General features: G+C 52.8%; 5 protein-coding genes across 10 annotated transcripts; 3 read left to right on the forward strand and 2 right to left on the reverse strand.

Moving 5' to 3' along the window:
• Nucleotides 1–660: 660 nt before the first annotated feature.
• Nucleotides 661–5,276, forward strand: LOC144200203 (high affinity cationic amino acid transporter 1-like). Its single transcript, XM_077722186.1, has 12 exons — nt 661–1,167; nt 1,623–2,017; nt 2,272–2,427; nt 2,541–2,697; nt 2,806–2,939; nt 3,116–3,338; nt 3,446–3,585; nt 3,673–3,775; nt 3,838–4,028; nt 4,100–4,251; nt 4,319–4,427; nt 4,797–5,276. The coding sequence occupies exons 2-12, from the start codon at nt 1,660–1,662 to the stop codon at nt 4,895–4,897; spliced, it is 1,824 nt and encodes a 607-aa protein (XP_077578312.1). The 5' UTR covers nt 661–1,167; nt 1,623–1,659; the 3' UTR covers nt 4,898–5,276.
• A 99-nt stretch (nt 5,277–5,375) lies between these two features.
• mtus2b (microtubule associated tumor suppressor candidate 2b) lies at nt 5,376–12,245 on the forward strand. 3 transcript variants are annotated; one of them, XM_077722177.1, is made up of 15 exons: nt 5,376–5,531; nt 5,879–5,960; nt 6,237–7,202; nt 7,301–7,436; nt 7,566–7,718; nt 8,050–8,148; nt 8,258–8,439; nt 9,322–9,388; nt 9,558–9,772; nt 9,859–9,964; nt 10,033–10,106; nt 10,212–10,310; nt 10,390–10,509; nt 10,607–10,707; nt 10,776–12,245. In XM_077722177.1, the coding sequence occupies exons 3-15, from the start codon at nt 6,312–6,314 to the stop codon at nt 10,987–10,989; spliced, it is 2,457 nt and encodes an 818-aa protein (XP_077578303.1). In that variant the 5' UTR covers nt 5,376–5,531; nt 5,879–5,960; nt 6,237–6,311; the 3' UTR covers nt 10,990–12,245. The 3 variants fall into 3 exon arrangements, with proteins under 3 accessions (XP_077578303.1, XP_077578306.1, XP_077578304.1); XM_077722180.1 differs by having other exon boundaries at nt 8,050–8,145; XM_077722178.1 differs by having other exon boundaries at nt 5,377–5,531; nt 10,610–10,707.
• Nucleotides 11,192–12,834, reverse strand: stoml3a (stomatin (EPB72)-like 3a). The gene is made up of 7 exons (XM_077722194.1): nt 12,689–12,834; nt 12,517–12,620; nt 12,130–12,202; nt 11,962–12,044; nt 11,700–11,903; nt 11,490–11,624; nt 11,192–11,436 (listed from the first exon to the last, which is right to left on the reverse strand). Exons 1-7 carry the CDS (start codon nt 12,735–12,737, stop codon nt 11,245–11,247), a joined length of 840 nt encoding a protein of 279 aa, XP_077578320.1. The 5' UTR covers nt 12,738–12,834; the 3' UTR covers nt 11,192–11,244.
• A 163-nt stretch (nt 12,835–12,997) lies between these two features.
• Nucleotides 12,998–15,151, reverse strand: slc25a15a (solute carrier family 25 member 15a). 4 transcript variants are annotated; one of them, XM_077722193.1, is made up of 6 exons: nt 14,668–15,151; nt 14,093–14,351; nt 13,880–14,020; nt 13,613–13,785; nt 13,383–13,541; nt 12,998–13,319 (listed from the first exon to the last, which is right to left on the reverse strand). In XM_077722193.1, exons 1-6 carry the CDS (start codon nt 14,720–14,722, stop codon nt 13,198–13,200), a joined length of 909 nt encoding a protein of 302 aa, XP_077578319.1. In that variant the 5' UTR covers nt 14,723–15,151; the 3' UTR covers nt 12,998–13,197. The 4 variants fall into 4 exon arrangements, with proteins under 4 accessions (XP_077578319.1, XP_077578317.1, XP_077578316.1 ...); XM_077722191.1 differs by having other exon boundaries at nt 13,613–13,789; XM_077722190.1 differs by having other exon boundaries at nt 13,613–14,020.
• Nucleotides 15,152–15,382: 231 nt separating this feature from the next.
• foxo1a (forkhead box O1 a) lies at nt 15,383–25,063 on the forward strand. The gene is made up of 3 exons (XM_077722185.1): nt 15,383–16,483; nt 23,012–23,206; nt 23,309–25,063. The coding sequence occupies exons 1-3, from the start codon at nt 15,845–15,847 to the stop codon at nt 24,416–24,418; spliced, it is 1,944 nt and encodes a 647-aa protein (XP_077578311.1). The 5' UTR covers nt 15,383–15,844; the 3' UTR covers nt 24,419–25,063.
• Nucleotides 25,064–26,857: the final 1,794 nt, after the last annotated feature.

Here is a 26,857-nt window from a genome sequence, read left to right on the forward strand (position 1 = left end):
CCTTTTGCCATTATTATGCAGCGTGGCAGCTTTCGTGTGTTTCTCACAACAAAGTGCTGCCTTACTGTTATCGTGATACTTTTGTTCATTGCTGTCACTGTTTTGCACTCCCTTATGTACAAGAATGGAGCCCAGAGTGCTCCGACATGTACACAAAGTAAGTGATTTTCCCCAAAACCGAGAAAAAAATGCCTAAAATGATTGTACCATTTCCCCCAAATTAACAGGGTTTTTAAATGTGAACTGACTTTGTTACAGAATCCAAACTTTACAGGAAGTGATGCCCCAAACTCGGTGAAACCCCACGGAAGATCTCAAAGAAAGATGAACTGACCCTTGAATGCCTGAGACTTTCGTTTGTGTAAGTACAAATCACATTTCTAACGATGGGTAAATGTAGTATATTTTGGTCTTGAAAAGGTTATCAAAATGTATTACTTCAGCACCCTCTAACCAGCAGAGTCCAATCAGTGATCAAACTGGGCGTCTTACTGCAAAAGCTTTATTCAAAACAAAACTATAAAAAAGAAAAATGAGCGGTACTGCCCTCTTTTGGTAAAATGTCGAAAGTGCAGGCCCATAGCAAACGGCATTACAATGTGTAATAGAGGTTATATTGAAGAAGGTGCGTGTGAAGAATAAAAACATACGAATTGATGCCGGTCTCCCCATTTTCGCTAATTTAGAATTATCACCTAAAAAAGGCCAAAATGTGAAGACATATATCTATTAATTTCACTGACCTACGCCGCAGCTTGGAAATGTCGAATTGGGCTTTTATTGATACGTTACGAACGGATTTGACAAATGACGAAAGTGCAGGAACGAAACACGAGACGGTTTTGCCTGAACGTCAGCATGAGGGCTAACGGTACGCTAGCCGCTTTGAAACGATTTAAATCAACCAAAACGCCACCGGAACGTCCCCGAGACTGTTGCTGTCAGTAGCCCATAATGCAAGTTCACTAACAAATTAGTTGCTGTCACATGAACGACACGTTGTATGTTTTTTTGTAGGTTTCGTCGAATGTCTACTGGATTGGTGATTAAAGTAACTTTCGCAGGTGGGCTCTGCTTCTTAAAGAGGGCGCCAACAAAACTTTCTTCTCCTTCTCACTGTCAAAATAAGACCAAAATCTTCTTGGTTTGTCTAATGTCAAAAGTAAGGTAAGTAGTTTCAAGTAAGACAAAAGTCCAACAATAGCAATTTTGTGTATTAGGTTGTAATAACAAAACATGACGCTAGCTGGCTAGCTAGCTAGGCACTAGTTATCGTAAGGATGAATACAAATGAGCCCGACTTTGTACAAACTTGTTGAAAACTCCTAATTACTGAAATGTTGAGTCAGTATATGATATTCTATTTCAAAAGTATCGATCCTAATGTATTCGGTTTGCGGCCTGTCCGGGGGTGAAGTATATATTTTTTTTTTTGTATGTATACATATGATAAATGTAAATTGAGGTCTTGACTCGTTGGCTGCCATTGACTGCGCTAGCCATGTCCAATTCCATTGGAAGGTCTATCGCGGTCAGTGGTCGCCACCATATACAAATCAAGTCGTGTGACCCTTTGTTTTTTTTTAAGGAAGTAGGCTGACTCGACTCTTGTCTTTGGACAGGCGAGAAGGCAGCAGCAGCAGCTAGCCGGCAGGCGCAATGATCCGGGCGTCCCTGAGGCGCCTGTGCCGCGTCAAGGAGGTGGACCCCAACGACGAGGACACGCGGCTGTCGCGCTGCCTCAACACCTGCGACCTGGTGGTGCTGGGCGTGGGCAGCACGCTGGGCGCCGGCGTCTACGTGGTGGCCGGCAGCGTGGCCAAGGCCGACTCGGGCCCGGCCATCGTGCTGTCCTTCCTCATCGCCGCCGTGGCCTCCATCCTGGCCGGCCTGTGCTACGCCGAGTTCGGCGCCCGGGCGCCCAAGACCGGCTCCGCCTACCTGTACACCTACGTGACGGCCGGAGAGTTGCTGGCCTTTGTCACGGGCTGGAGTCTCCTCATCTCCTATTCCATCGGTAATTTTGTCTTCTTTAGCTTACAAAAAGCAACGACGACCCTATTTCGACTTGACCGTATTTTCCGGACCATAAGTCGCATCCTTTTATACCGTTGGCCGGGCTTGCGATGTGCTCAAGTGCAACTTTTATATGATTTGTTGATTTTCCTTTTTTGTAGGCTATCCAATCCATTTGAAATGTAGCATCATTTTGGAGAAGTATGGACTCGTTAGGAAAGTGTTTTTGCTTTGGCCCCAAATTTTTGCGCGCAGGTACGTCAAGCGTGGCCAAAACGTGGAGCACCACCTTCGACATGCTCATCGGAGGCCCAATCCGGAAGTGGAGCGTGGACAACGTCCCCATGAACTCCCACTCGCTGGCAGAATACCCGGACTTTTTTTCCGTCGCGCTCGTGGTCATCTTAACGGGTGGGTCCGTTTCGGCGGGATCGTCGCCGGCCGTCTGCCATTGAGCGCGCCGGCCGGCCGGCCGGCCGGCCGATCCGTTGTTGGAGCTGTCGTTCATGGACTGATATTTGCAGGCCTGCTTTGCCTGGGAGTCAAGGAGTCGGCGCTGGTGGGCAAAGTGTTCACCAGCATCAACATGGCCGTTCTGATTTTCGTCATGGTGGGCGGGGTGCTGAAGGGCGACCGCAAAAACTGGAGCGTCAACCCCGACGAGGTCCTCGCCGCCGCCAAGTGAGCCAAAACGTACACGTGATGACGTCTTTGCCATGTTGTCATCCCGTTGAAATACGTGGGGTAGCAGAGAAAAATCCCCCTCATCCGATGAGTCTTTTCTTTTAGTTCCACGGCTCAATTGTATCTCAAGAAAGGTCTGGGTGCGGGGGGCTTCATGCCTTTCGGCTGGACGGGGGTCTTCTCGGGGGCCGCCACCTGCTTCTACGCCTTCATTGGCTTCGAATGTATTGCCACTTCAGGTCAGTTTGAATCCATTGTCATCAGATTTTCACACACTTGGTCAGATGACTAAAAAAAAGGCACCCATTTTCAGGGAGTTTGCCTTATTGCCATTGTGGCTGTCTTTGATAATAGTAAGTTTGATTAGGTGATAATAGTAAGTTTGATTAGGATGATTATTTTTTTTTGGCAACAGGCGAGGAGGTGAAGAACCCGCAGAAGGCCATCCCGGTGAGCATCGTGAGCTCGCTGCTCATCTGCCTGCTCATGTACCTGGGCGTGTCGGGCTCCCTGACCGCCCTCATGCCCTACTACCTGCTGGACGAGCGCAGCCCGCTGCCCGTGGCCTTTGACCACGTGGGCTGGCCCGTGGCCACCGACGCCGTGGCCGCCGGTTCCCTCTGCGCCCTCTCCACCAGGTCCCGGTGTCGTCCGGATGGTTGCCACGTGGCCGCCTTTTCTTTGGCGATGCCTTTTTTTTTGTTTTTGTTTTTGTTAATGTCCTGTCCCGTCGTGTCCCCCACAGCTTGCTGGGGGCCATGTTCCCCATGCCCAGAGTGGTGTGGGCCATGGCGGAAGACGGCCTGCTCTTCGGTTTCTTGAGAAACGTCAACGAGCGCACCAAGACGCCGCTGGTGGCCACCGTCTTGTCGGGCTTCATCGCAGGTGAGGCCAAGCGAGGCGAGAGCGGACAGAACCGAGCGACATTTTAAGGATGGCTTGCTCCGCCCCCTCCCCCCGCCCCGCCTGCAGCCACCATGGCCCTGCTCTTCAACCTGAAAGTTCTGGTGGATCTCATGTCCATCGGCGCTCTGCTGGCCTACACGGTGGTGGCCGCCTGCGTGGTGGTGCTCAGGTAGTCCCTTTTGCAAATGCACCATTAATATCCGCCTCCCGGTAAAACGCCGTCCGCCCCAGGTACAAGCCGGACAGGATCGCCAGCTACGAGGTGAGCGGCGGTGGGGCGGAGGAGGCCGACACCGAGGGGGACGTCGGCGTGCGCAAAAAGAACAGTTTGAGCGCCACCGTGCGCTGGCTGCTTCTCCGACCCGACAAGGAGCCCACTCCTCGCTCCGGCTTCGCCGTGGTGATCTGCACCGCCATCCTCGGTGAGTGGCGGCTCCGCCGTCCCCACCGCAAGCGCCACGGCGGCGTGCTTGATGGCGAATGTGGCCGGCAGTGGCGTTGGCGCTCCTCTTTAGCGTGGTGGCCGTGACCGTCAAGCACGCGGCGTGGACTCCCGCCTTTTTGTCGGGCGTGGCGGCGGTCAGCGTGGTGGTCACGGCGGTGGTGTGGAGGCAACCGCAGAACAAGACCAAGCTCAGCTTCAAGGTAAGGGCGGCCACGTTGTTGTAGTCCACGCGCTGAGCTTTAAACCACTCCCCTAAACCCCCCGCAGGTCCCTCTGGTGCCCTTCATGCCTCTGGTGAGCATGATGATCAACACCTACCTGATGATCCAGCTCCTGACAGGACCGTACCTGCATTACGCCACCTGCATGTGTATCGGTGCGTATGACATATTCATATTTTTCAATTCAACCTAGAGTCTCAGAGAGTGTGTATATTGTGTTATTCCTTACCTTTTTGGACAATCATATCAGTATAATAATGCAATGGATAATAGTGATATTGGGACAAATTGTTGTGTGTGTCCTACGTGATTGCTGTTGAGCCCATTCGCTCGTTAGGCACCTTGCGGCCGATTGGTGGTACTACAACGCCACATGCGATGGCCTCCTCAATGGAACGCTCAAATCGCCCAAAATGGTCAAATGTCAATTAGTAGAACGGTTTCATCACATTTTGGCAGATGAATGGTGATAATCCCTGTGATAATCCCTATTTTTCCGTCATTTTGTCATTTGTTTTTGGCAGGTCTGCTGATCTACCTGAGCTACGGCTTCCGTCACAGCGTGCAAGGGAAGCTGGACAAGCTTAACGGGTGCCAACTGGACGGGCGGGGAGACCAAATCTGAGTCCCACTCAAAAAGAAGCAAACCCGCAGGCGGACGCAGGCGTCTTATCCTTTTGAACTCGAGTTTGTCACTCGTCGGCGTCCGTTCCTTTTGAAGCGGCACCAGAAATTTCCTCCGTGCCAGCGCAAATGGATTGGACGCCTGCCGCCTTCGATAATAGCGGCCACTTTGGGGGGAGGTTTGCGCATCAGTTGTACCGTTTGAAGTAAGGACCTCATTTCATTTTGTATTTCTTATTTCGTGTTTGTCTCATTTGTCCATTTTGTACTTTTTCTATCTATACTTTTTTTTTATTTGTCATTTTAATCAACTTTCTCAATTACAGTACTTTAAAAAAGTTCCATGAAATTTCAAATCAATAAAAGTGAAGTACGCTCTAGTGACGGGCCCCAACTTTGAGATCCGATTTTCCAAATTCTACATCCCAAGGCCAGGGACTTTTCTGAAATACCGCCTGTGAACACCAGAGGACGCACGTGAACAAGTGGGCGTTGCTCATCAGCCCTCCTCTTCCTCCTCTTCCTCCCGACGCTTGAAATGCTTTTTTTTCTTTTCGCGGGATGCTTTGGCCAGCCAGCGAGCGCATCTTCATCACGATTGGGAGCGATTATGCCGATGGTCTTCCACTTGCTGGGTGAGAACATCCTTTTTATTCATATTTCCATATCTGCTCTAATGATGCAAGGGAGGAATGTTGCAGGTGAGGCGGATGAGCGTCCTACTACATTTTACGGCATGGTGGTATAAAATGGGTGCTTTAATAGGCTGAAAAGTGGCTCGAGTTTACTTTGTTGGTTTTGGGCCACTCAAAGCTTTGTATTTGCAAAGATTTTTCTTCATCTGCCGAGTGACGAGAAGGCGGAGCAATTAGGAGATACCAAGAAGGGATGCCTCCATTTGCATCCTCAATATTTCACGAGGCTTACGTCGAGCGTGCCAACCATTCACTCCATCGATGTCGTTATTTTTTGTTTGATGCAGAATCCACGACGACTTGAAGCCTTTCGGGCGGCCCGAGCGTCTCTTTTGAGGGGAGCACCAGATAGACGCTCCATTTCAGCAGGTAGGCTTTCCGACACTTACGGAGGGGGAGGGGCGGCGGAGGCGGCGGATCATTAATTTCCCGCGCCCCCCGGGTGTCGTGAAGGCGTCGCGTTGGGACCGTTATCTTTTCCAAAATGACACTGAATGCAAACACGGCTCAAAATGGTTTTCGGCCACGGACATTGAACACGACCTCGGGCTCTCTTGGTTTTCGTTCCTCACGGTGGGAAAAAGAAGGGGACTTTTAACAAAATCACCAAAAAATCCACCTGTTGTCTTTGTCTGCCCCCCGCAGGTCCGGAGGGCGCACGGCGCATATTTTGAATGTAAACATCTGCCCCGTGGCATTCGTTGACCTGACGGCGTCCCGATGGAAAGGAACGAGGAGGCGGCCATGCGCGATCCGGCTCCGCCCTCGCGCAACGACAACGCGCCCTCCGACGGGAACGCCAACGACGTCCCGGCGAGCGGCGCTCCGTCGCGGCCGCTCGTCCGGGGGACGGACTCGCCGTGCGACGACCCCGAGCTGGCCGAGTTCGAGATGCTGGAGTGCCAGGAGCTGGAGGCCTACGTGGCCGAGGACTTTGTGGGGCTGAGGGAGCGCGCCGGGGACGCCGAGGATCCGCCTCCGACCGCCCGAAACTCCGGGCCGTCCCAGCCGGATCTCAACTCCAATGCCGCCGGGGACGGGCCGTCGGCCACGCGGGAGCGAAACCGGATCAACGAGCGCAAGAGCCGAGCGGCGAGGGACGGCGTCCCGAACGGCGTCCCGAACGGCGCCCCGAACGGCGTCCCGAACGGGGTCCCGGTATCCCGAGGCGGGAGCCCCGGAAAAGCCAAATCCATCCAAGTGAAGAAACGAGGCTCCTTTGATCAGTCCCCGAGAAAAAAGAACAACTCTGTGGAGAGGAGCTTGAAGCAGCTCTCCTCGGAGTACACGGCCAAAAAGCAGCTCTCCTTTGACGCCTCTCGAGCTTCCAGTGTGGAACGCCGGAAGCCCTGGGTGAACTCTGGCCGACCTCCCGTCTCTCCGGCCAAGGTCCCGGGCCTCCGGGCGGCCGTGGGCAAGCCGGGCCCGGCCTGCAGCGGGATCCCCAAACCCGTGGCTCCCCTGCAAAAAGAGGGCGACGTGGGAAGATGTTCTCCTCCTCCCCCTCTCCCGAAGAACAAAAACATCCATCCGAAAATCATCACCTCCGTCCGCAAGAACCCTCAACGGGGTGACGTGCATCCACCCGGACACGATGAAGGAAGTCGGGAGGTAGGACCGACCGTCTTTTAAAATGCAAATAAATCCACCTAGAGTTGTGCTTTTGAAGCGGGTTCCGATGAATTCTTTTTCATTCTTTTGGTTGGCAGCGGCCGTCCAGGGGAAGCAGGCCTCAGCTGGGCCTGGGCGCCGTCACCAGACAACCCGCCGCCGGAGTCCGACTTGAAGCGGCCCCCGCTCGCAAGTCGTCGCCGGGAGCTCCCGGGGTGCCGGGGCAAGCTTCGGGTGAGAAAATCTGGCGTCGCTTGTGGGTTTGAGGTCATTTAGGCGCAGTTAGGGCTCCCTTCCCGTTGACCTGGGGTCACTTACTGATGATTTTGGCTGACTTCCTCACTCATTCATTCTCTGTTTCAGGGCCACCCGGTCCAGGGAGTTCTCCCGGGAAGCCGCCGGCCAAGTGGGGCCAGAGCGGTCTGCGGCCCCCGGGCTTCTCCGCCAAAAGCGCGGCCTTCGTGAGGAGCTTGTCGTCCATGTCCGGCGAGAGTTACGCTTGCCGCGGCCCTCAGTGTGAGTCCCTCCGTCCATCTGTCCATCCGTCCATGTCCGAATTGGCGGAGGTAGTGCGGATTTTTTAAACGTCGGCGCTAAATGTTTTGTCACCCGGTGACCATAGTGATGCGTAGCAGAAACGGCAGTTATGTCGCCCCCTGTGGGTCAATTGCAGATTGCTTGCGGTTTATGTCTTGGTTAATAATTGAACATTTTTTCGAGCTCATGAATCCTTGCAAATGGAATGAATAATGAATGTCTTTGTTCTGTCGCCAGTGTAAAAAAAAAAAGAGGATGATGTCAAATTGGTAATCTGGTGGATGACTTTTTGATTTCTCTCCCGTGGCAGCTTTGCGAAGAGAGAGCGCCAAGGAGTCCCAAACCGCCTCGGCCCTCAAGTCGTCCCCCCTGAAAAGTGCAGTGGTTTCGCCCAAGCCTCAATCCCCCGGTGAGTGCCTCATCATTTCATGACGCTGTTCTCTTCCCGCGCAGTTGCCATGGCTACCGACTCCGGTAGCAACCATCCTGACTCCGGGGCGTTTTTGTTTTTTTCCTAGCCGCCGCCGCCGCCGTTGCCGTTGCCGGGCGCTCCCAGGAAGCGGACCGGGCCCTGATCAAGCTGTTGAGGGAGCGCTGCGAGCAGCAGGCCCGCCGGCTAAGAGGCCTGCAGGCGCAGCTGGCCCGGGCCTGGCTCTGTTCCGACGTCTTCTCCGTCGCCACGCAGCACTTTTGCCGCCAGGTAAGCCAGGCGGACGGTCGCTCGGACGCGTGTACGTTTTTGTGGGGTGGCCGGGGTGAACAGCGAGAAAAAAGATGGGAAGTAGCTTGCTTGAAGTGTCTGAGGAGTGACACGCTTGGATAGGATAGCTTTAGAAAGGAGGCGCTGAAAACCGGCCCCCGCAAAACAGCCAGTGTCTCCAGTGTGGTAGGAGGTGAGAGGGTTAAAAGAAAAAAAACTAGGCCCGGCCCGGGCCCACCCCGCCCAGCCCCGCCCAGCCTTTGTTCCAGATGCTCGCAATAGATGAGGTGAGGCTTTCCCCCCTCCTGCGCTCCCTCCCACCACTTTCCTCCTCTCCTCCTCTCGCGCATCACCTCCCTCCCACATCCTAGCCGGCCAACGGATGCTGCAGTCGGCACGGGGCGTCGGCGCTCTTGTCCCGGAGGCGCGCTGAACGTCAAAGGGTGGGCCTTTTTCTTCTCTTTAGCGAATTCGAACCGGTTTGACAGTCCGCTTCGCCACCCCGCCAGAGCGTCATCGCGTAGATGCTCCCGTCGCGCCGGTAAGGGAGGAAACGCCGGCTGGTGATTTCTGCCGCGGTGGTGTGGGGGCTTCGCTGAAAAGTCAGCTCACAAGTAGGAGATGATAAACCAGGCCAGGCATGTATCTGGATACCAGGCAAAAGTATGGATAGTCAGACGTCCGCTTTGGAAAAAATACATTTTTGCCCTTGGGGATTTAGAAGCTAGCCTTCAGCAAGTCAGCTGAAATTTGAGGAGGAAAGGCTAGTGTGTACCCTTGGCCAGCTCAAAATTGACGATTGACTAGTCATAAAAGCCTCTTCTTCATTCATTGCCTTGTTTTAATGGAGGAATCCTATCTTTTCCCACCCTTGTGTTGCAGAGCGAAAGCGCGGCCGCGAGGGAGGAGGAACTGGCCAGCGAGCTCGCCCGGATCAGGGATGAAGTGGGTAAGTGGATCAAAAAGGGACCACGTCGTCACCGGCCCTCAAAATGACCGTCGACGGACAATCCATTTGAGGTGGGCGGCACGGGAACAAATGCCTTACCTCAAATGGATTGGCCATGGCGTAGGCCAGGCGTCCGCCGCGAGCACTTGACCACGTGAGCGCCTGTTAGCTTTCAGCGTGTCCCACTGGGAGCAGCTGCAGCGGGAGAAGGAGGCGGCGGAGCGCCGTTTCCGGGCGGAACTCGGGGCTCTGCGGGCCCAACAGCGCCTCCAGCTGGGGGCGCTGGAGGAGCGGCTGAGGGCCCGCCACGCCGCCGAGGCCCGCGACCTCCGGGCCCTCCAGCGGGAGCGACTCCACGACCTCAGGGTGCAGCAGCGTCAACAGGTGGACATTTGGGGACGTTTTTAATTTCAAAACGTAAGAGTATTCCCGGTCAATCAAAGAATGCTCCTCCCTCTCGCCACCGCCAGATGGACGAGATGAAGGAGAAGCAGGAGGCGTCGCTGGGCCAGATGGAGGCGACCCATCACGACACGCTGGCCACGTTGCGGGAGGAGCACGCCCGCACCGTCAAAAGTAGGTGGCTTTGCTCCGCCCCTCGGCGGCGGGGCCCGCCTCCGACGCTAACCCGCGTCGATTGTCAGATTTGACGATGGCTCACCAGCAGCAGAGGAAGTCTCTGGAGGAGGAGTTTGAGAAGATCCGCCTTTCCTTGCAGGTGAGGAGATGTGGGGGGCGGTGGGGGGGGTCGCCATGTTTTGCTCCCTCCCTCTTGGAACGGGTGACCTGACGCTGACGGATGTCCGTCCATTTCCCGCTCCAGGATCAGGTGGACACGCTGACCTTCCAGAACCGAAGCCTTCGAGACCGAGCGGAACGTTTCGAGCAGGCTCTGCGCAAGAGCACGGACGAGCAGATAGTGGTGAGTGGTTGGTGAGCCCCCTACCAGCCCACCGACCAGCCGTCGACCAGCCCACCGACCGACGCTACGCCCTCTGCAGGACGCGCTGGCGCCGTACAAACACATCGAGGAGGACCTGAAGAGCCTGAAGGAGGTCCTGGAGATGAAGAACCAGCAGATCCACCTGCAGGATCTCAAGATCACCGAGTTGGAGCAAATAGTAGGATTTGAATTTTCCGTCCCGTATACCAGTGGGCGGCTCTACGTGCTACGGGAAGAATTTCAAGTTGCGCCCGCCGCCTTCTCGTGTCTTTGAGCAGGCCCAAAAGAACGTTCAACTGGAGGAGCGAGTGCAGCTCTTGCAGCAGCAGAACGAGGACCTCAATGAGCGCATCCACAAGAACTTGGCCGTGTCCAGGTGACCGTCACACTTTTGGGGGAATTTTTATGTCTTCCGGCGTGTAATTCCATGTTAATTTGTTGCAGGCAACTCTCGGAGGAAAACGCCAACCTTCACGTGCACGTGGAGAAGGAGAGCACGGAGAAGAAACGTCTGAGTCGCACCAACGAGGAGCTCCTCTGGCGCCTGCAGACGGGCGAGCTCAGCCCCCGCATGTCGCCCGGCGGCTCGCCGAGCGGCTCGCCCGTCCACCAGGCGTCCGACTCTCCCGCCCGCCGCCCGCACTCCTGCCACCAGTGAGCCGGCCGGCGCCCTGGCTTCTGGGGGCGGAGGTTCTCTCCTCGCCGTCAAGATTTTGCCCACCAGCCACCACCACCACCACCACCTCTCGCCAGGACCAAAAAGCAAACCGGTTACCTCCTCTTTTTTAAAAACTGGACAGACATTTTGGACCTCGGGCCGGCAATGGCCGCCAGTGACTGATCCGTCTTTGTTGGAGAAATAAGCCAGTGGTGACTTCCTTTTTATTGTCAAGAAAAACACGGAACCCCCGGGTCACTTCCCATCCAGGAAGCCCCGCAGCAAGTCGATGGGCAGCGGGAAGACCACGGTGGAGTTGTTCTCGCCGGCGATGGCGGCCAGCGTCTGCAGGTAGCGCAGCTGCATGGCCGAGGGCGCCTCGCCCATGACCAGGGCCGCCTCCTTCAGGGCCCGCGACGCCTTCATCTCGCCCTCCGCCGCGATCATCTGCCGGACGGAGTCGGTCGGCGCCGGCGCTTCCCCCTTTTGGCGGCACTCACCTTGGCGCGGGCCTCCCGTCCCGCCTCGGCCTCGGCCGCCATGGCCCGCTGCATCTGCTGAGGCAGCTTGATGTCCTTGATCTCCACGCGCTCCACCTTGATGCCCCAGGCGTCCGTGGCCTCGTCCAACGTTTGCTAACGGGGGGGAAGAACGAAGTCTGACCCCCGGCCCCAAAAGAAGGTCTCGTCTGACCCCCGGCCCCCCCCCACCTGCATGTCCAACGAGATGCCCTCTCGGTCGGCCAGCAGGTCGGCCAGGTTCTTGGTCCCCAGCGCGTTCCTCAGCGTGGTCTGGGCCAGCAGGCGCGTGGACGAGTGCGCGTCGCTCACGTTGGCCACCGAGGAGATGGGGCAGCGGATGCGGAAGTACACCACGCCGTCCACGCACGCCGTCACCGAGTCCTTGGTCAGGACCTGCGCGTGGACGCCGGCCGGATGTGCTGTCAACGGCGAGGCCGCGGCCGTCTCATACCTCTTGTGGCGGGATGTCAAAGGACACCGTCCTCAGGTCCACTTTGACAAAGTCGTCCGTGCAAGGGATGACGAAGAAAAGTCCTGGAGAGGAGAAAGACAGAGACGTTGAAGAGACGTTGAAGAGACGGTGAAAAAAAAGCCATGTTCCCGGTTCCATCCGTCTCACCCGGTCCTTTGGCCTTCCTGTCGATGATCCGACCCAGCCTGAAGATGACGGCGCGCTCGTATTCCTGAACTATCTGTATGGAGGGGCGGAGCAAATACATTTTATTGTCCTACAGATCCACTCTCTCTCTCATGCTTCTACAGTCAAACTTAGTCGCATTTTGGGAATTGTGTTTGCATCACGCCGCTTACACGGCTAACGTTGGAATGTATGCTAGGGATAAAGTGGTTGCGGAAGCCTGATTGGTCGCAAATCCATTTCCGATAGATATGAGGATAGACGGGGGAAGGCGGCGCCGGAGTCGGCCATGACCAAGGATGCAGTGCGCCGTGAGTATTTCCTAAGTTCTGGTGGGCTATTGGCTACTGGTCCGCGCGTCCGTCGTACCTTGACGCACATGAAGATGGTCAGCGGGAAGGTGACGCCGATGAAGAGCAGGGAAATGACCACCAAGATCCATCCGAAGCAGCCCAGTTTGCCCGAGCTCTTGTCTACCTCAGCCAGAATAATAAGATGACTCGGCGTAATCACGGCCAATAGCGGGAGGACCAAAGGTCACCTTGCGCCTCGTCCGCCGAGGTGATCTCCAGCTTTCCTTGCGTCGCCATGTCGTCCGTGCCGCGCTAATCGCTGGTCTGTGGGGCCTTACCTGAGGGGGCGGGGCCCCATAGGACACCGGGGACGCTTTAGCTGCTTAGTCACCGGGTCAGTCATGAATAATCCACGCCGCGGCTGGCTGACGTAAACCGACACTGGCCTGCCTCTCCCTTCGTCACCTTATAAAATGCCCGTAGATAGTAAGGCAGGTTTTCCATTTCAAAACTAAGTAGACAACCTAAGTCAAAAAAGACAACGAATCCACTTTCACCGTCGTCACGGTTTATTTGGCCATTTTCATTTGACAATCTTAAAAGATGTCGAAAATATTTCACAGCACAAAAGAGTCGGGGTGACTTTGGCGAGGTAGCTCCGTCGCGTACGGAGGAATAACAAGTTGAAGCCAGCAAAGAGCCATGGATGGGCTCCACTTCAGGCCCCCGCTTCAGGCCTCCGCCTCAGGCCCCCGCTTCAGGCCCCCGCCGCCTCCATCATCCACTTGCGCGTGAACTCGTAAGCCCAGAAGAGGGCGCCGTTGGCGGGAAAGGTGCGGATCATGGTGGTGCTCAGGCCCGAGTAAAGCGCCCCCACGCCTGCGAGAAGCCCAGCCTGAGAATCCCGCGGCGGCTCACGAGCGGCCCGGGCGGTCCGCCTACCCTCGTTGCGTAGCACGCCCAGGAAGGTCTTGACGAAGCCCTCCTGCCTCCCCACCAAGGAGTGCACCTGGATCCTGGACTTGACGCAGTCGATGGGGTAGATGGCCAGCCACAGGCAAGCGCCGGCTACACCGCCGCTCAGCATCAGCGCCGGCGTTCCTGCCAATGGCGGAGGTTGGCTCCGGAAACAGACTTTTGGGACTTATGGGCACTCTGGCCGGACGACCTACCGATGCCTTCCTTGTCCGTCCCCATGTGACGGGCGAAGGCGGAGCGGCTGAGTTCGTAAGCTCCGAAGAAGCAGAAGTAACCCGGGAACTCCCGGACCAGGGAGGACGTCAGCCCTTGGTAGAAACCCAGCGGCCCGTCTCTCTCCAGCACCGACTTGACCACCGTCCACACCCTTCCTTCCCGCCCGACCGAGACGGGCGTTTGTGAGCGGGAGGACGGGCGCGGCCTGCCTGTCGACGGCTGTCGACGACCGACCACGCACCCACCTCTGCTGTCCCCGCGCCATCTTGCCCGACGCCTCCATCTCCAGCATGGCCTGCAGGCGGCACTTGACCAGCTCGGTGGGGCACAGCACCAGAGACGAGAAGAAGGAGGCCAGAGATCCGGCCGTGGCTTTCTGCACGTCGCTGCTCCGTCGGAGATTAAAACGGAATGGGCATTGCGGTGGTATCCGACCGACGTCCCCCAAGTCCCCCTACCTGAGTTCTCGGCCGGCGTCCACGTGGGCCAGCCGGCGGATGGCATCCTGGCAGAATCCGTAGCCCAGAAAGAGCACAGAGTTCTCGCCGATGTTGGCCAGCAGCGCCGGGGCGGTGCCCTTGTACAGGCCGCGCAGGCCCACCCGCTTCCAGGTGAAGGCCAGGCAGTGGGCGGGGCCCCGGTACATGCCGGGGAAGGTCTGCATCTTCACCTTGACCGTGTCCAGCGGCTGCCCGCTCAGCACGCACGCCGTGCCGCCTGTGGAGAAAAAAAACCTTGAAATTGTGGATGAGATTTGAGATACAGGTTGGATTTGGGTGTAAAATGATGACCATAAAACTCACCAAAAAAGCCATTTTGAGATTGAGGTGGCACATTTAAAATTAAGCTTCAAATTGCTTTCAGTGTAAGATTTAGATTCAACTTGAAGTGTGAGATTCAAATCATCAATCATTTACTTAGAAGTTGCCAACTATTGCTGTCACTGACGTCTTATGTTGCATGGAAGTATTTTTTAACTCAAAATATTGCAAAATGGACACCAAATTCCCATGTTATTTGCCCAGGAACTTACCTGCTGCTCCCGCCGTGAAGTCAATGATGGCTTGCACCATGGGATGGAGGGCCATGTTTGCCTTCACGTGGACCGCCGAGCTGGGCTAAGGCGAGCGACGAGAGATCTTATCGCTCCTTATCTCTCCAGCGTCAGCTACCTGGGAGAAAAGAACATTTCCACTGGGCCACTCCTTAGCTAGTAAAAGTAAGTGCTCCTTCAAAATCAACTGCCAAAGCCTTTTTTTCCGCCAAGACGTGTGCGGGCATGCCCGAGGAGACAGGCGCCTTTCGGGGCACATCCGACAGACGGGTCAGCCAAAACGCTATTTGGGACGACACGGGACGTCTTGGTGCGTCATTTTGTGCCAATAAACCAGTGTTTTTCGAATGAAATGTGTATAATAACAGTTTTTCCATTTGAAGAATCCACACGAGAGATGGTGGCTTTGGTTGTCATAGTGGTGAAAAGCCACCAGAGAGCAGCAGACTGCTTCACGGTGACTCCATTTTTTTCTCTCTCTTTCACGTTTCATAAATCATCTGACTCGTTTTCCCTTGTCCAATCGGTATAAATTGATCCACGCTTAACACAGTTGGAACTGGGCAGTTGCAAGGTTTACCACTAGGGGGTAGGAGCGTGCTTTATGTTCCTTGGGTCAACCTGAAAGTCTTGCTCGAACGCCCCCTGCTTTATTTTGATAGAGGCCGGGAAAGTTTGCAGTGGCCCCAGTTGAAAGGTTTATTTTGATTTGAGTTTGCACCGGACTTTTTCCTTCCCTCTTTGAAATGGATCACCGGGAGAGCAATGGCTTGTTGTCGTTTTTGCCTTTTTCTTTTTTGTTTTGTTTTTGCGAGCAACCTTTGGGTGCCCTCTTGTGTTGACTGGGCCAAAAGAATGAAAAGAGGTCGCCCCTCCTCCCCCGACGAGGTAGCTGGCGCTGATTGGCGCGCGTCAGGTGTTCATCAGCGATGGGCGTGTCCTTTGGCGTCGACGCCACTTCCAGTAAAAGTGCTCACACGCTGGACGGACGCTCACATTCAACAGGCGGCAGCGCTTGTCCCCTTCCCCCCGGTCGAACCCCGTCCCAAAAGCTCATTTGAATCGTTCGGGGATGTGAAAAGCTCATGTAAGTCGACGTGCACTTTTTTTTCTTTCTTTTACTTTCTCCTTGGACTGGAGACGTCCCGGCTCGGCGATGGCGGAACAACAACAACAACAACAAGAAGAAGCACACTCGGTGGACGTGGACCCGGACTTCGAGCCGCTGGCCCGACCCCGCTCGTGCACCTGGCCTCTTCCCCGACCGGAGTTGTCGGTCCACCCGGGCGACTCGGACGCGTCGGTCAAGCGGGAGCCCGCCGGTCGCGACTTTCTCAGCAACCTGGGCCTTCTGGAGGAGAACGAGGACTTTGAGTTCCAGTGTCAAGAGGCGTGCGTCCATCAGCCGCATCCTCAGCATCCTCCTCCTCCTCCTCCTCATCATCATCATCAACAACATCATCATCATCATCCTCATCATCTCACCGGTCCACCAATCCAGCAGCAGCAACAAGTGGCTCTGATCTCTACGCCGGGCGCCGGCTCGTCCTCACCCGGGGCCGTCGCCTCCGCCGTCGCCTCCGCCGTCTCCTCCAGCGGCGTCGCGGCTCAGAGGAAGGGCAGCTCGTCACGGAGGAACGCCTGGGGGAACATGTCGTACGCCGACCTGATCACCAAAGCCATCGAGAGCTCTCCGGAGAACAGACTGACGCTGTCGCAGATCTACGACTGGATGGTGAAGAGCGTGCCTTACTTTAAGGACAAGGGGGACAGCAACAGTTCGGCTGGATGGAAGGTAGGACCCTCGACTTTTTGCTTTGGAGGGACGCGACGGGCCAACTTTGGACGCCGCTCCATGGGTCGCGGGATTGAGCCGGGGCCCTTTGAAAAACTTCTCCACAACTTTGCCGTGAACTTTAGTCTGGCGACCGTATTTAGCGACGACTGCATTGGATGAGAAGAAAGGTGGCGCAGATGGGGCCTTCACGCACTGGAAAGTCGGTCATTGAGGAAATCTGGGGGACTGACTGGGTGGCTTTCTTTTTGAAAAAGTCAAGTCCGGCTAACGGCCACGCCGACACGTGATTCCGGGCTAATTGCCGCAAAGTCAATAAAGCCCGGATGAAAAGGAAGCCGTCCGTCACGGGATGGCAAGGCCGGTAGGGGGGGGGGGGGGGGGGGGGGGGGGGTCGGGGAGGCCCGGCCGGGGTGGCCTTTGGCCGCGTCCCCCGTGTACGCGGCGCACTCCCGACCCGGCCGGCCGGCATTCCTGGCCGGGCCGGGGGTAAACAAGCCCCCCCCCCCCCTCCTCTTCCCTCCCACGCCTCCAAACAAAGTGCGGAGAAACACGGCGTTCCGAGCGGGTTCGGCGACCGAGCGGCCCCCGGTCGTCGGCACGCCCCCCCGCCGACTGGGCCGGGACGAAAGCGAGCGATTGGGTCACGTGACCCCGCTGTCAATTGTGACTCGGCGGGCCGAGCGGGGCCAACCACGCACGCCACGTGGTTTGGCTTCCCGCCTTATTGTGAACGGGGGCAGCTAGCTTTGGGACGGCGCTTGTGTTTGACGGCGGTTGAGGCTGAAAAGCAGCCAATTGGTTGCTCGCTTTGGGCAAAAGAGTCTTGAATGTGGCTTCCTTTTACGTGCGCAATCCACTCTGGAGGCGGGGTTTATGCTCTTCCACTTTCCTATGTTGGCAAATGGAGCATTTCCCCATAAAAGCATGGCCTTTATTGGGGGAAAAAAGGACATGAAGACAAAGAGAGCAACGGTGGCTAAGACGGTTTCTGGCGCCTGTTTGGTTGTTGTTGTTTTATTTGTCAAGAAAAGGAGTGTGCGTGCGTGCGTGCGTGCGTTGTGGCTCAGCAAAGTCCAATGGAGTAAAATTCCCTGTGAAGTCATAGTCTGACTTTAAACTCTTGATTAGATTAGCCAAATATGCCGTCTAGAGAAAAACACGTAGGAAAGGAAAGCAGAAGTAATGGTGGTGGTGGTGGTGGTGGAGGGGGACAGACAGGAAAGCTCCATGTGTTGGAATGTCGGGCCGGGTGTCTGCCCGCCGTGGCGTGGCGTGGCGTCTGTGCGTTTGCCAGCAGTAGGGCTTTAATTACCAGGGCCAAGTAATGTGCTAGCTAGCTAACTGACTGTCTGGATTCCTCCCATGGTCCCTCCCGTGGTCCCTCCCGTGGTCCCTCCCGCCGTCCCCTCCCGCCGTCCCCTCCCGCCGTCCCCTCCCGCCGTCCCCTCCCGCCGTCCCCTCCCCGCCACAACGCTAACACAGTGGCTCACAGTTCCGCTGACTAACCAGTGGCACCAGACTTTGGCCCGCGGCTCCCCGATTCCAGTAAAGCTCCTCTTATGCAACTCGGAGCTAACAAGTGGCAAACAGTCTGCTTGGCTGGGCTTTTCCCGGGTTGGGGGGGGGGGGGGGGTGTCATCGGCTGGCTACCCCGCAGGAAGAAAAAAAATCCCAAATACTTGCTGGACCTGACACAGACAAAAAAAAGTGACCCTCACAACTAATCGATGACTAAAGGCGGTGTGTGTGTCATTTGTCAACTTAAGTCATATAAAGGGATCAAATGTGGCTTCCACTTCTGTCCGTGTGTGCGTGTGTGCGTGCCCACGTATTCCCCATCGGTGGGTTCAGATGGGCACACACACACACACACACACACACTGGCGACTTCACTTGAGTAACGCGAGTCCGTTTTGGGCAGACTTATTAGTCGAAACTTTTCAATCCCCCGCCTTTCAGCGCCGTCCGTATCGGCCACGGCCAGCTCTTCCTGCGGCGGGAAGTGGAAGATAAGCCAGGTGTCCGCCCCCCCCCGGTATAACAGGTCACTTCCTGTTCACTTGGGAGCAATTTAAGACAGGCTCATTGGCAAAAATAACAAATATGAATGGTGAAAAACTGAAAGACTATGTTCACTTTTCACTCATTATTTTGTAATGTCCTGAAGTATTATTTGGAGTATCCACATAGTCTAGTAAGGCTTTTTTTCCACACAAAAAACCACATGTTGGTGACAACGGCGCTAAACTCGTGTCAACGCCGCATAAAAGTGGGCGGGAAATGGGTGCCGTGGTAAAGGCACAAAGGAAATGGCATGCGTCCAAGGGTGGAATCTTTTTTCTCTCTCTCTCTCTCTCTCTCTCTCTCTCTCTCTCTCTTTCTCTCTTTCGGTCTTTGGATTCTCACGTGCCGTACACGAGGGCCGAGAAAGTAAAAGAAAAGGCGTCCGTTGTTAAAATAGCGCCACGCGTGGCCTCGGGATGGAGCGAGCGCACAAGCGGCCCACTGTTCCAACGCTTCCCCAAAGACGTAGCAAAAGTCACTCTTTAAAAATAGAATGTCCAAAAAAAAAATGTTAAAAAGAAAGAAAGGATGAAGTCACAAGCTGCAAGCTAATTTTTGCTCCCTTGGAAGAAAAAAAAACGAAAAAGACAGAAAGAAGGAAAGGCTGTCATTTGTCTGTCTGGACTTGCTGGGAGACAATATGCGTGCTGCATTCATGCGGACTTCAAAATTGGACCAATTGGAAAAAATGGAAACAATGGAAAAAATGCCCAAGACTTATGGCCACTACCTGTTCATATTGGCTGACTTTTGCTACTTTGTGGATCTTATCCTCTTAGTTTAAGGGTACTTATAGATTTTGGGCTAATACATTTGTTCATTGACGTCCAGTGTCGTCCATTGTAAACAATGGCAAGTCTATCCTGGTCAACGCCGGCCATTTTGGCTCTAGCGCCAACCAGTCACTTAGTCAATGTCAGTCGCTCGCTCGCTCGCTCCGGGCATTTTCCAAATGCCAGGAAGTGATCACGTGACGGCGCGCAGGCACAGGAAGCGGAGTCAACTTCCTGCCTGACGGGAAGGGGCGGCTTGCCAACGTGGCCGCCGAGGTTTCCGTGGCGACCGGCAAAAAGAAAAATTCTTTTAGTCAAATGCGTCTTCTACGTGGACTGAAAATAATAGAGGCACTGTTAACCCGACGAGCTCCACCTAGTGTTGAAGTAGAGAAGCGCTACAGAATGTCAGCTTCTTTGGCGGCTCGGATTCCACCATATTTTCATCTTTTGCCAGTCAGAGAGCGGTGGACGGACACCCCCGAGCTGGAGGAAAGAGCGTGCCTTGAAAAGTAGTGGGTGGGGTGGGGGGGGGTGTCCTTGGCGGCACGGCACGTTGCTGCCAAACCTTGGCTTTTGGAAAGGAATGCCGATTGTGTCTCTACTCTTTCCCAACAGATAGATAGCAAGACGTAGCAACGTAGGAACGTACGCACGCGCACGCACGCACGCACGCACGCACGCGATTACCATTGAACTTTGCACACCGTGATTAGCCGGAATGTCCAGATTCCTCAAACTGGGTCGGATGTTGACCAGTCACAAGACTCTGGCGCTGTGGCTTTTGACAATTCAGCAGCCGGAAGAAACAAAGAAAGGGTCACTTTTACGGTAGATGCGGGTCACTTCTTGTTGATTTTGACCGACTTTCGGGCCTCATTACCAGTTTCTCTTATTACTCAGTTTCTATGACGTCGGTTGCATTTTAAAACCCCCCAAAAAATGTTGTTGCCGAACGGATCCCTTTTGAAGGCTGAGAATGAGTCAAAGTGGCGACAAAGTCTACTGGGGGTTTTGCAGCTTTTGTGGTTTTTGGTGCAGCGTGGGGATTTTCCCGCTCGCCCGCCAACCAGCTGACATTTGAAAGGAGGGAAAGCGACTGGCCTCTGAGCGCCGACCGACCATTTTGCTTTTTCAAAGGCAAAATGATTGTATCTTTGTTGTTGTTGTTATCGTTGTTTTAATGGAGTGGAAAATGTTAGTGGGGTGACAAGAGGGTGGCGTTTGTTTCCCTTGTGGCGCGCTTTGCTGGCCAGACCTTTGGCCAATATTGCTCATTTGTTTGCAGTGCTTTACTTCCGCCCCACTTACCGCCGGCACAAAAATACTTGTCGCCCAGCAACCGTACTGCACAACACCATTAAGAAAAAGAGTGAAAAGCCAAAGGAATAAAGGCGCCCCCCCCCCCCCCCCCCCCCCTCCGCCCCCTCCCGCTTCAGACAGATCGGACGTCCGTTTTTAGTAAAAACCGGGCCAGATTGGCTACTTTTCATTCTTTGCTGTTTGTGGAGTGTACTGCGGACGACATAGTATAGTAAGGCTTTTTTATTCAAAAAACGACATAGTATAGTAAGGCTTTTTTATTCAAAAAACGACATAGTATAGTAAGGCTTTTTTATTCAAAAAACGACATAGTATAGTAAGGCTTTTTTATTCAAAAAACGACATAGTATAGTAAGGCTTTTTACTTCAAAAAACGACATAGTATAGTAAGGCTTTTTTATTCAAAAAACGACATAGTATAGTAAGGCTTTTTTATTCAAAAAACGACATAGTATAGTAAGGCTTTTTTATTCAAAAAACGACATAGTATAGTAAGGCTTTTTTATTCAAAAAACGACATAGTATAGTAAGGCTTTTTACTTCAAAAAACGACATAGTATAGTAAGGCTTTTTTATTCAAAAAACGACATAGTATAGTAAGGCTTTTTTATTCAAAAAACGACATAGTATAGTAAGGCTTTTTTATTCAAAAAACGACATAGTATAGTAAGGCTTTTTACTTCAAAAAACGACATAGTATAGTAAGGCTTTTTTATTCAAAAAACGACATAGTATAGTAAGGCTTTTTTATTCAAAAAACGACATAGTATAGTAAGGCTTTTTTATTCAAAAAACGACATAGTATAGTAAGGCTTTTTTATTCAAAAAACGACATAGTATAGTAAGGCTTTTTTATTCAAAAAACGACATAGTATAGTAAGGCTTTTTACTTCAAAAAACGACATAGTATAGTAAGGCTTTTTTATTCAAAAAACGACATAGTATAGTAAGGCTTTTTTATTCAAAAAACGACATAGTATAGTAAGGCTTTTTTATTCAAAAAACGACATAGTATAGTAAGGCTTTTTACTTCAAAAAACGACATAGTATAGTAAGGCTTTTTTATTCAAAAAACGACATAGTATAGTAAGGCTTTTTTATTCAAAAAACGACATAGTATAGTAAGGCTTTTTTATTCAAAAAACGACATAGTATAGTAAGGCTTTTTTATTCAAAAAACGACATAGTATAGTAAGGCTTTTTACTTCGAAAAACGACATAGTATAGTAAGGCTTTTTTATTCAAAAAACGACATAGTATAGTAAGGCTTTTTTATTCAAAAAACGACATAGTATAGTAAGGCTTTTTTATTCAAAAAACGACATAGTATAGTAAGGCTTTTTTATTCAAAAAACGACATAGTATAGTAAGGCTTTTTTATTCAAAAAACGACATAGTATAGTAAGGCTTTTTACTTCAAAAAACGACATAGTATAGTAAGGCTTTTTTATTCAAAAAACGACATAGTATAGTAAGGCTTTTTTATTCAAAAAACGACATAGTATAGTAAGGCTTTTTTATTCAAAAAACGACATAGTATAGTAAGGCTTTTTTATTCAAAAAACGACATAGTATAGTAAGGCTTTTTTATTCAAAAAACGACATAGTATAGTAAGGCTTTTTACTTCAAAAAACGACATAGTATAGTAAGGCTTTTTTATTCAAAAAACGACATAGTATAGTAAGGCTTTTTTATTCAAAAAACGACATAGTATAGTAAGGCTTTTTTATTCAAAAAACGACATAGTATAGTAAGGCTTTTTACTTCAAAAAACGACATAGTATAGTAAGGCTTTTTTATTCAAAAAACGACATAGTATAGTAAGGCTTTTTTATTCAAAAAACGACATAGTATAGTAAGGCTTTTTTATTCAAAAAACGACATAGTATAGTAAGGCTTTTTTATTCAAAAAACGACATAGTATAGTAAGGCTTTTTACTTCGAAAAACGACATAGTATAGTAAGGCTTTTTTATTCAAAAAACGACATAGTATAGTAAGGCTTTTTTATTCAAAAAACGACATAGTATAGTAAGGCTTTTTTATTCAAAAAACGACATAGTATAGTAAGGCTTTTTTATTCAAAAAACGACATAGTATAGTAAGGCTTTTTTATTCAAAAAACGACATAGTATAGTAAGGCTTTTTACTTCAAAAAACGACATAGTATAGTAAGGCTTTTTTATTCAAAAAACGACATAGTATAGTAAGGCTTTTTTATTCAAAAAACGACATAGTATAGTAAGGCTTTTTTATTCAAAAAACGACATAGTATAGTAAGGCTTTTTACTTCAAAAAACGACATAGTATAGTAAGGCTTTTTTATTCAAAAAATGACTGATTGATTTTTCTTGGAATCATTCAGAACTCCATCCGCCACAACCTGTCGCTGCACAGCCGCTTTGTGCGCGTCCAGAACGAGGGCACGGGCAAGAGCTCGTGGTGGATGCTCAACCCCGAGGGCGGCAAGAGCGGCAAGTCGCCCCGTCGCCGGGCCGCCTCCATGGACAACAACAACGGCAAGTTCGCCAAGAGCCGAGGACGCGCTGCCAAGAAAAAGGTATGTGTTAACGCTTGATTTGAAATGTCTCGCCAGCTAGCCCGCCGCCGTACCTTTCCTTTCCGTAGCTGTGGCTCGATTTGTCTCTCTCTGCTCCCCCAGCTGTCGCTGCAAGGCGGCCCCGAGGGTGGCAACGGTGGCAATGGCGTCGGCGCCGCCGCCGCCGACAGCCCGGCGGGCTCCTACGCCAAGTGGCCCGGCAGCCCCGGCCACGAGGAGCCCGACGCCTGGAACGCCTTCCGTCCCCGCGCCAGTTCCAACGCCAGCACGCTCAGCGGGCGCCTGTCGCCCTTCGTGGCCGAGGACGAGCTGGGCGAGGCCCAGGCCGAGGCGCACCTGGGCTACCCCAAGATGGCCGGCGCCCTGCCCAGCCTCTCGGAGATGGCCGGCTCCCTGGGACGCGGCTCCGAGTGCGCCGTGGAGAACCTCCTGGACAGCTTCAACCTGCTGTCGCCCGCCAGCTCCCAGGCGGGCGGGGGCGGGGCCAACCCCGCTTCCTCGCCCTCCCCCATGATGTCGGCCGGCCCCGGCGGGTACCCCTCGTACGGCTCCCCCGCCGTGGCCACGGCGTCGCAGCCTCAGCCCGAGTACCGCGAGTGCGCGTACGGGCAGTTGGGGATTGACGGCATGTCGCCCGTGCGGGGCCTGGCGGAGGCCGAGGCCCCCTTTGCGTACGGCCGGGGCCCGCCCGGCCTCCTCAAGGAGCTGCTCACGTCCGACGCCGAACGGCACGGGGACCTCCCGCCCTCGGCGGGTACGGCCGCCACCGGGTCCCGGCCTTACGCCGCCGCCCGGCGCGTGTCCGAACTGGCGGCGGGGGGTGACCCGCGGCCCCGGCCCTCGCCACTCAACGGCCGCCTGCTGGCGTCTCTGGGCGGAGGGATGGCGGCGCGTCCGCCCTGCGCCAAGAACCCGGCGCAGCTGCCCTACGGCCACCTGTGCCCGCCGGGCGTCTTCTGCCCGCTCAACACCAACGGCTACGGGCGGGCGAGCACGGCGGGCATGGCGGTGGCGCCGCCCCCCCACCTGGAGAAACTGCCCAGCGACCTGGACGACATGTCCATCGAGAAGTTTGAGTTTGACATGGACACGGTCCTCCACGAGACGCTGATGGACGGCGACGCGCTGGACTTCAACTTTGAGCCCGTGGCCAGCCATCCGGGCTTCACCCGCGGGGTGAAGACCACCACGCACAGCTGGGTGTCCGGCTAGGGAGTGGCCGGGCCGATGGTGAAACGTTTCCGCGCCCCCGACATTGCGGACGGTGGCTGACCTTTGGAATGTTTGGTCCCCGCAGATGACCCCGGCGCCAAAATTGCCTCCGTCCGTGGTCACGTCGGGTCGCCGGCGGTGGGACGAATGGTGGGCAGAGGTCCGGTCGGAGGCCACCGGACCGCGGCGGAGCTAAAAGCCCATCCGTGGCCATCCGTTCGAGCGGTGGTGGCCTTCCATTCCGCCTTTCCAGTACCACAGACTGCCGCAACAAATGCATAGACACCACGATCATCGGCATTTATATCTTTTTTTTTTTGAATGGCGTTCGACCTACCTTTGCCGAGAGGCGTACGAATGTAGACGTTTTTGTCCGTCGTCCCATCGGGTCTGGTTGTGGTAGTGTTGCTCCGACATGGAGGAGAGTTGGAACCGGCGGTGTTCTTTACCGCACTACCAAATAGATTGGACGTCTATTCCCGTTAATGGCTGAACTGAGTGCCGACCAAATTCAAAGTAAAAAGTGCATTAGACAGCAGTCAAAATTGGGCTAAAATGATATGTACTACTTAAAACATCAAATTTCATGTCCTAGTTGGCCTTATGGCATACTACTGTGAAAACACCTCATGTTAAGCAGGATTGGTCCTGGTCACTACTCACGTGGGAGACCCACCAACCCATTGCCAGCCAATAAATACCAGCTGCTGTAACTTATGTTGCCAGGGAGCTTACAATAGTTTCAGTTTAAAAAAAAAATGGTCATGCATTTTGGGCCCGAAAAAAAATCACCACAAAAGGTAGCCGAGCCGGGATGCGAACCCACGCAGGCGCAGAGGTCCATGCGTCCAGGGGCGACGCTCTAAGCAGTTAGGCCACGACCCTCCAATAGAAGGAGTGTGAATGATGGATCCCACTGCTTCTCACAGGCTAAGCGAGCAATTGAGCTAATTGGCAACATAAGTGTAAGTTACAGCAGCTGGTAGTTATTGGCTGGCAATGGGTTGGTGGGACTCCCATGGGAATAGTGACCAGGACCAATCCTGCTTAAAATGAGACATTTTCAGGGTAGTATGCCATAAGGCCAACTAGGACATGTGATTTGATGTTTTAAGTAGTACCTATCATTTTAGCAAAAGCAAACTTTTACCTGTAGTATGCCTTTTCTTTTGAAGCAAACAGCATTTCTTAACCTGAAAAGGTAGAAAAAGTAAACATGACACACAAAAACTTGAAGTGCAAATTTGAGAATGCTTTCTCCCCCCCCCAAAAAATGACATAGTATAGTAAGGCTTTTTTTTTTTTTTTTGCCCTTGATCGGACGCTTGTTAGTGCCTGTACAGAACTTCAGATTGTATAATAACGCGACATGGTATATGTTTACTAAACTGTAGTACAGATTACATTTATATATATATATATATATATTTCCTGATCTAAATTATTGTGTTTAATAGAGAGAGAGCAGCACAGAACCTTTCAATGGAACCACAGCGGCCTATTCCTGCGTCCTTGAACTTTGTTTTTGTGGTTTTAAGTGAAGATATAGCCGGCCGGGGACGGGGGGAAAAAAAAATCAAGCTAAATTCAGGATTGCTGCATGATTTAAAACAGATTTTTTTTCTATAGCGGAGCCGCAAATGGAGCGCCGTTTGTCGCCTTTCTGAGACGCTCCGGGCTTCACAATCATTTGGGATTGAGCCGTGTACATCATGTATATATAGAAAAATATATTTGTGGAGCTGTCTGGGGTCGCAAATCAACTGGAAATGAACGCACACAAAAATGATATCTGGATATTTTCAAGTGATTCAATCTATGCATTGTTTTCATCTGGCTATTGCTTTTTTTGCTTTTCTTGTTCGGAGCCCTTTTGTCGCCTTTCAATCAAATTGCTCGACTAAATTTGTGTGGCTCGCTTCATGTTTTGAGCTCAGATAAAATGGACGGAGAAAAAGAAGAAGAAAAAAAACCTCAGAAATTGGACGTCTATCGCCGTCAATGGCAGCCCATTTCTTTTGAGCTTTGTCATCTGTTCGGGTGATCTCCCCAAAAAAGTTCATTGTTAATCGTAGGGTACTTACAGGTCACTTCCTGTTGACTTTGGGTCACTTCCTATACACCGCCCATGGATTGGAGTAAAGCGTCAGGTGACTTGATTGGAGCCAAGCTTTGGGCTCGAGGGTCACTTCCGTCCGGTGGCTTTCGGGGAGATTTGCGGCTTGACTTCCTGTCAGATTGGGAAAGGGTCGGTCGGGGTTAGAGTCCAGCAACGCTATGCTTTTGTAAAGTGACCACGTTATCTTGTTATTTCTTGTACTTAGCTGCTACTTAGCTAAGCTAATATTGACATTTCACCAGGCCGTTTTGTCAGCGGACGCATTGAGAAGAAAATAAAAAAACAATGCACTTTTCCACACCTTTTGTAAGAAAACGGCA

Source organism: Stigmatopora nigra, chromosome 8 (genome assembly GCF_051989575.1).
Source record: "Stigmatopora nigra isolate UIUO_SnigA chromosome 8, RoL_Snig_1.1, whole genome shotgun sequence".
NCBI lineage: Eukaryota > Metazoa > Chordata > Actinopteri > Syngnathiformes > Syngnathidae > Stigmatopora > Stigmatopora nigra.